This window comes from Pan troglodytes, chromosome 4 (assembly GCF_028858775.2).
Source record: "Pan troglodytes isolate AG18354 chromosome 4, NHGRI_mPanTro3-v2.0_pri, whole genome shotgun sequence".
NCBI classification, from domain to species: Eukaryota; Metazoa; Chordata; class Mammalia; order Primates; family Hominidae; genus Pan; species Pan troglodytes.
In genome coordinates this window covers 114,713,124-114,721,782 of record NC_072402.2, presented here as the reverse complement: position 1 = coordinate 114,721,782, position 8,659 = coordinate 114,713,124, and the positions used below count along the sequence as shown (strand labels likewise).

The 8,659-nt window shown below is 35.1% G+C and overlaps 1 protein-coding gene across 1 annotated transcript; it reads left to right on the top strand.

Moving 5' to 3' along the window:
* The first annotated feature begins 758 nt into the window (after positions 1-758).
* On the top strand, positions 759-896 carry LOC100610146 (thymosin beta-15A). The gene has a single exon (XM_054685390.1). It carries the CDS (start codon positions 759-761, stop codon positions 894-896), a length of 138 nt encoding a protein of 45 aa, XP_054541365.1.
* Positions 897-8,659: the final 7,763 nt, after the last annotated feature.

The window sequence follows — 8,659 nt, the reverse complement described above, 5'->3', positions numbered from 1 at the left end:
TACAATTCTGTGCACTCATTACTTAATACTCCCACCAATGTCATTGCAGAGCTGAATTATAGACTCCACAACTGCAAACTAAGTATGTGCATAAGAGAATTATATATTAAAGAGAAAAACACTATTTCCAAGCTCATTGTTATGTAATGTCTTAAGTCTTTGAGTAAAAGACCCAAGAAAATCTAAGAAAATTGCAACACAAAGTAACAGCTAGCCCAAGATTTTCTCTACTGTAAACTTCTCAGCTCCTGGGTTGAGAGTCAAAAGGGATCCATCTGAAACCTAAATTATGCCCATTTCTTTAAACTTGTAACTTACTTAATAACAATTTTGGATGTAAATCTTCCTCCTATAGAAAATATAAGCTTTTTTCTTTTAAATTTACAAATGTTACTTTTATGATTACAATCAAGACCAGCCTTGTTCAACAGCTGATGTTGTCATTTATAGCAGCCAGAAACAAAACAATTACAGCCTCGTGTTGCTTAACGATGTGGACACATTCTGAGAAATGTGTTGTTAGATGATTTCATCATTGTGTGAAAATCATAGACTGCATTTATGCAAACCTAGGTGGCCTACTCTACTAACCTAGGTTATTGCTCCTAGGCCACCAACCTGTACAGCATGTTACTGCACTGAATACAGTAGGCAATTGGAACACAATACTATTTGTCTACCTAAACATAGAAAAAACACAGTAAGAATATGGTGCTGCTATCTAGTCCAGAGTGAACAACAGGCTTTCCTTAGTCAAGATGAGTTATAAGCCAGACATGTCAAAAGTGGGGAAGTTTGACAGGGAAAAACTGAAGAAAATTAATAACAAAGAAAAAAATACTCTTCTGTCAAAGGAAACTATCCAGCAGGAGAAAGAGTGTATTCAAACATTCTAAAATGGGATCTCCTCCCAAGGGCAAATTTCAACGTCATTTGAGAGTCTCGGTTTTGTAAACCAGTGCGTTTGTAGAAATGTTAGGGATTTTCCATTGTCTTCTCATCTGTACACCTTGGCTAAGAGGTCAGAAGTGGCCAATGTTTCCTTAAGCTTACTTTTTTGTTTTGTTTTCTTTTTTGAGACGGACTCTCGCTCTGTCACCAAGAGCGATATCAGCTCACTGCAATCTCCGCCTCCCAGGTTCAAGTGATTCTCCTGCCTCAGCCTCCCAAGTAGCTGGGCCTACAGGTGCCCGCCACCACACCCAGCTAATTTTTGTATTTTTAGTAGAGATGGGGTTTTGCCATGTTGGCCAAGCTGATTTCGAACTCCTGACTGCATGATCCACCTTCCTCAGCCTCCCAAAGTGCTGGGATTACAGGTATGAACCACCGCTCCCAGACCTTAAGCTTACTTTTAAACTTACCATTGATGCATAAATTCCAGATGGCAGATGCTGTCAATAATCTTACCATTGATGCCCTTTGTGTATATAGTCCTTGTACCCCCTACAAGATAAGGCAATTTTAACCTTCTACAGTGGGCACCTCCATTGCTCCATAATCTTCATGAGGTTGCACATTTTTGCAGCTTCTCACAGTTTATTTTCATTTCTAATGTAGCAATAAAATAATAAACACAATATTATATTAAAAAGGTATATGGTATAATAATCTTATGGGACCACCATCATCTGTGCAGTCTGTCATTGGCCAAAACATTATGCAGTGCATGGCTGTATATTAAAACCAGTGTCATCCTTTTGAAAAGACCTCACCTTTAACTGTAATGGCTAATAGTTTTATGATAGCAACTTATTCATTAATTCATTGACTTGAATAGTAGACTTTTGAGTTGGTCTTCATTAATAGTCTATGTTATTTTCATGGTTTAAAAGTGGAGGTGGCTATTTTGTAAGAGCTAATTTGAATTGTTTCCCCAGGACAAAGAGGTTGCATTCTTCCTTTGTGTTATAAAATTTGAGGCCATGATTACAGTATATCTTTGCATCACAATGAACCCAAACTCACTTTAAGGAAGGTTTGACTAAGCATGCTAGAATTGATTGACTCATCTCCTAGCAGAAAGTGGCTTTCTCATTAGGAAATTACTCTGTCCTTCTATTCAGGTAACTACATTGTCATAAGATGATTTCAACCCTACCCCAGCTTTAATGATTATTAAAGACCAAGATTCTGCACTTATCTAAATAAGTGCAGAAAGTTATCTAAATATATTTTGAATACGTGTTATGAATATGTTATTTTATTCCCAGAAAACATTGATTGGAAGTTTAGTTTTAGTTTAAACATTACTGTTAAATTTATTAAAATAAAAAAGTTTTAAAAATCCTGATTCTTCCTCAAGCTTAGAAATTTAGATTACCAATGATACCATCTACTTATAAATCTAACAGATTTCAGCAGTTAAGTACTTTGAATAATATTTGGTTGTATTAAGTCTTAGCCACACATCTTCAAACATGTTAAATACATTTCTTGAGTTTATGACTTTTACTTCCTTCTTAAAGTTCTTTTCTCTGACTTAATAAACACAAATATCAAATTAAGTAACTCATAAATATAATGAATTAAGTTTATAAATATGTTGAATCTAATAATATTAATATCTCAACACTGTTTATTCACTTGGTAAACTTTCTGAACATCAGAATACTGAATCAATTACTCAGTTACACATTTTCCATTAGCAGTAAGGGGCTGCCAAGCTTCTGACATATTCTCTTACATGTTTATAACTACTTAAAATATCAATAATATAATATTTTAACACAAAAATATTAATAGTATAATTTTTTCCTCAAGTTTATAATATCCTTAATTATTATTTTAAATCTAATATTTACCATTTCAAAGAATGGATGTAATGAATATATTACTTGTAAAGCAGAGTAATAAAAATGAGTATCTGTAAACCCATCACCCAAGTCAAAAAGTAGAACATAGTGAGACCTACACTGACTCTATCTATGGGTTCCATCCCCAGCCTATCACTTTGCTTCGGGCCAGAAATAACCAAGCACCATCAGTACTCAAATATTTTTTAGTTTGTCTTGCCATTGCCTATTTTCTTGTGCATAATATTTTAGCATATACATGTGTATCCCTAAACAAGAAATCTTTTGAGGCGTGTACATTTTTTTATCATTTGTGCATATTTCTAAATTAACCTACTGTTATAAGATGCATTCTTATGAAAGAAGACCCCAGTAAACTATGGCTATTCAATTCTTCTTTTTCTCACAATTAGAGAGAGTCTTCTTATTTCTCTGACTACTGAACTGAAGTCGTTATTGTATTCCCCGTAAAAGGGGATTTCAAAACTTTAGAAGGAGGTAGTAGTATCTTAGGGCATATTATGGAATCCTCTGCTCAGAAAAGTTTGTGGCTTTTACTCATATTAATTATGTGGTTAGATTTTACATTTTATCTTTTAAGTTACATAGACATATACATACCTGACTCTTAAGGCATTTGAACTTTATTATGTCCTAAAATATAAAAAACATTGAACTTTAAAGACTTTCAAAATTTACGAGGTCATGCTTTATTTCATGCTTAGGGGTGAATCAAATATTATAGACATTTGCAATGATATTTCAGTCGACATTGGGAGCTCTCAAATTGCTAAGCTTACTAAGGATAATTAATTCTCTCTATACCAAAAAAATAACAAAAAACAAAAAACCCGACCCTAACTTTAGAACACAAACCACTTTCACCTTTCACCAATATTCATAAAATAAGATTCCAATACTTCAATCCTCATGATAACAAAGTAATCTGTTTACATGTATTTAGGTTATAGATGTTTACACTTAAAATGATTCCAACTAAACCCTGTACCTTCAGGTGCACATTAGACATTTCCAACTTTATTTATGCTATTTAACCTAGAGACTGAAAAGCTTAGGCAGTAATAGTAACCCAAACATCTATATATAGAAATTCCCTTTTTTCTTTCAAACTCAGGGGTTCTCAAAGTTCAGCATCTTTATGAATCACAAAATAGGATTGTATACACAAACATGGATATTTCACTTTACAGGAGAATCAAGAGATTTTCAAAAGTAAATTTAACTGTACATGACTTTAGCTGTAAGTATTGACAGTAGAACCCAGCCCTTGCTAAAGATGCATTTTTACTCTTAATGTTGAATTCAGTCCTAATAAATATTTTTCAAATGCTCAGCTGAGAGAGACAATATTAGTGAAGGCTGGCCTGCAGCCCCTCCTTTCACTAGAACAGAAAGGCTTGAATGAAGAAGCCCATGAATCGTTTTTCAGGAAGTCCTAAAGGTGCCCCCAAATTATATATAAAATTGGATTTCTGTAGGCATTTTTCAAGAGAGACAGCTTGCTGCTTGAATCAGATTTTTAAAGTCAACACTTCCAAACATTTTTCATGTAATGGTACAAATAAAAAAGTATAATATTTGTATAGCACTCTGTGGAAAACTAGAGGGATTTAAGGGAATCTAAATTGGAATTGATTTTAAAATTCATTACATTTTCTTGTGTAATTATAAGCACAAAATGCAAAGTACTAGAGAAGCTAATAATTATTAATGTGAATAATATGTCCAAATAAAATATTTTAAAATATTTAATGAAAATCATTAGCTTGTTTTCATGAATACAGTTTTTCAATATTAAGTTTAATGCTTTAAATGGCTAGATACAATCCTTGGTCAAGATTTTTCAATAATGATGTATTCAAAATCTTGAGAGTCACCATCAACAAGAAAATTTATTTGTACAAATAGGTAACAAAAAATGTAAATCCAACCAAGATGAAGTAACAGGAACCAAATATCCCTTCCCACTTGAAACAAACAATAATTCCATAAAAAATAGTTGAAAGAATGATATCCAAGACACTGGACATAAAACAACAAAGGATAGTGATATCTGAGAGACATTGAAAAAAAAAAAAAAAAAAAAAAAGGTGAGCCCTTCAGTGCCCCAACCTACAGCCTTAAAAGAATTTCAGGGGGAGGAATAGAAAAAGAAGACAAAGCCTAACTCAGAGGACTCCCAGAATTGAAGAAATGGAGGTGAGAATCTAGGGTGATCAAGGCAGCTATAGGGCATTGATAGAATGCCAGAGAGAAGAGAACTACATACAGAAAGAACATCAGAGATCTGTGAATGGTCCCCTACAAGTATTCAGCAAAGTACTGACCAATGTATATATGCAAAAACAAAATAAAACAAACAAACAAACAAACAAAAAACTACCCAAAGCCAGGGAGGAAACCATCTGAAAGAATCAAAGTAAACTAATAATTCACAGGGCATTGAATAGACTAATGAGGAAGGTCTTGACTCACAGTACGGAACAATCAACCTCAGACTAAGCCCTGTTCTGGACCTACCTAAAGAATTTTAAAATTAGTACTCAAAAGAATCAAACTATTTCCCAGAATAAAATACAAAAATATTTTTAAGAATATATAAATATTCAGCATCCAAAAAATAAAATTTACAATGTTTGGCATCCAGTCAAAAATAACCCTCCCCTCATCCTCCAAAAAAACTAGTAGAACTGATAAATAAATTCAATAAAGTTGCAGGATACAAAACCAACACACAAAAATCAATTGCATTTCTTTTCACCAATAATGACCTATCTAAAAAGAAATCAAGAAAACAATCCCATTTACAATAAATATAAAAAATACTTAGAAATACGTTTAACCAAGGAGCTAAAAAGCCTATATACTGATAACTATAAAACACTGATAAAAAGAAATTAAAGAAGACACAAATATATGGGAAGATATTTTGTGTTCATAAATTAGAATAATTAATATTGTTAAAATATCCATACCACCTAAAATAATGAACAGATTAAGTGCATTTTTCATAAAAATAGAAAGAATCCTATAATTAATATGGAACCACAAAAGACCTCAAATAGTCAAAGCAATCTTGAGAAAAGAATAAAGTTAGGAGCATCACACTTCCTGATTTCAAATTATGTTAGAATGTTATAGTAATCAAAACAGTATGATACTGGCATAAAATAGACACATAGACTAAGGGAACAAAATGGAGAACCTAGAAATAAATCTAAGCAAATATATAGCTGACTACTTTTTGATAAGGGCACCAAGAAAACCAAATGAAGAAATGATAGTCTTTTCAGTAAATGGTGTTGGTAAAACTGGTATCTCCATGCAAAAGAATGAAATTGGACCCTTATGTTACACCATATATAAAAATTCATTAAAAATCCATTAAAGACATAAATGTAAGACCTGAAACTCCTAGAAAAAACATAAGGGAAATGCTTCTTGACACTGGACTTTGCAATGACTTTTTGGACATGACACAAAAAGTTCAGAGAACAAAAGAAAAATAGGTAAGTAGGACTGTGTCAAACTAAAAAGCTTCTGTACAGCAAAAGAAACAATCAACAAAATAAAATGGTAGCATATGAATTGGGAGAAAATATTTGCAAAACATATATCTGCTTGCATGCGCCCTGCCTTGCCAGTGCTGTGGTGGGAATGCATGCCATCCCTGTTGACCTAACATAAGACCATTGCAGTCAGAGCCTTTGGGGTCACAGACCCAGCCAGAACTCTACCACAGTGCAAACACAGCTACATGAGTGAAACTAGGCACCGAGAAGAATGGACCCTCCCTTGCCCTGAGCAATCACCCCTGCCTGAGGGGGCACAGAGAGTGCACACAGATCTGTGTCTTTCCGTGTCCCTCACCCATGCTGACACCACCACCAACACGATCACGTGCACAGATGCAGCAGGCATCCCCACCCCCCTGAGTCATGCTGTCACTGCCACTGCTGTGAATGCCCACAGGGAGGCAGGTAGCCTGGCAACTGTTAGCACCCTGCAGCAGCTGATGAGCGTGCACCCTGCTAAGTTGTTGCTGCTGCTGCTACTGGCACATGCGAACAAGGATAGATCTCATTGATACAGCACTACTAAAGCTTTGGCTGGCACCACCCATCAGAGTGTAGTGACCAGTAATCTGGAAGCACCTCAGCCCCACACAGTGCAGTGGATCCCTAAACTTGAGGAGTCAGAGAACAAATTCAGAGCCTGATACAAGTTCCCCAGAGTTACAGAATTCAGTCCAAGATTTGGGAGCTGAGCACTGGTCCCCCTAAAATCTTCCAGAAATGAAGCCAATCAACTGAACCCACTGTATACCACAATCAAACTCTCAAGGTCATCAAATAAAGTAATAAAAACACATTCAAAAGTCAGCAATTTCAAAGACTTAAGAAACATCAGCCCATAAAGGTGAGAAAGAACCAGTGCAAAAACTCTAACAACTCAAAAAGCCAGAGTGCCTTCTTTCCTCCAAAACACTGTACTACCTCTCCAGCAAGGGTTCTGAACTGGGCTGAGATAACTGAAATGATAGAAATAGAATTCAAAATATTGATAGGAATAAATATCACTGAGATGCAAGAGAACATCAAAACTTAATCCAAGGAAGCTAAAAATCACAATAAAATGATACAGAAGGTGACAAACAAAATAGCCAGTATAGAAGAAAATCAACACAGAAGTGCTGAAAAACAGACTACAAGAATATCGTAATGTAATTACAAGTATTAATAGCAGAATAAACCAAGCTGAGGAAAGAATCTCAGAGCTTGAAGACTGGCTTTCTGAAATAAAGACCCGAAGACAAGAATAGAGAAAAAAGAATAAAAAGGAATAAACAGAATCTCTGAGAAACATGGGATTATGTAAAGAGACCAAATCTACAACTTATTGATATCCCTGAAAACTATGGGGAGAGTGTAAGAACTTGGAAAACATATTTCATCCATGAGAACTTCCGCAACCTAGCTAGAGAGGCCTACACTCAAATTCAGGAAATGCAGAGAACCTTAGTAAGATATTAGGTTGGAACAAAAGTAATTGTAGTTTTGGATCATGAATTGTAAGTCATTATAACTAGGCTCAAACACATCTTTATTAATCAAAATAGGAACCATTAAAATCAACACATTTTTGCCGTCAAGAAATAAGTTTATTCCTGTAGCATAAATATCCGTGCTTTGGGATTTGATGAACTCTTGGAAAGAATTTTCTACACCCTGTTGATTGTAGAAGCATTTTCCCTGCAAAAAGTTGTTGTGATGCTTGAAGAAGTGGTAATCATTTGGCAAGAGATCAGGTGAATATGGCACATGAGGCAAAACTTTGTAGCCCGATTTGTTCAATTTTAAAGCGTTACTTGCAAACGTGAAGTCAGGCAATGTCATGGAGAAGAATTGGGCCGTTTTTGTTGACCAATGCTGGCTGCAGGCATTGCAGTTTTCAGTGCATCTCATCGATTTGCTGAGCATACTTCTCAGACACAGTGGTTGTGCCAGGATTCAGAAAGCTGTAGTGGGTCAGACAGGCAACAGACCACCAACCAGTGACCAAGTCTTTTTTTGGGTGCAAGTTTGGCTTTTTGAAGTGCTTTGGACCTTCTTCTCAGTCCAACCACTGAGCTGGTTGTCACCAGTTGTATAAAATCCACTTTTCATCTCATGTCACAATCCAACAGAGAAATGGTTTATTATCATTCATAGAATAAGAAAAGACAACACTTCAAAAGATGAATTTTTTATTTTTACTCAGCTCATGAAGCACCCACTGATTGAGCTTTTTCACCTTTCCAATTTTCTTCTCATGCTGAACAACTGCAGAATGCTGAACATTCA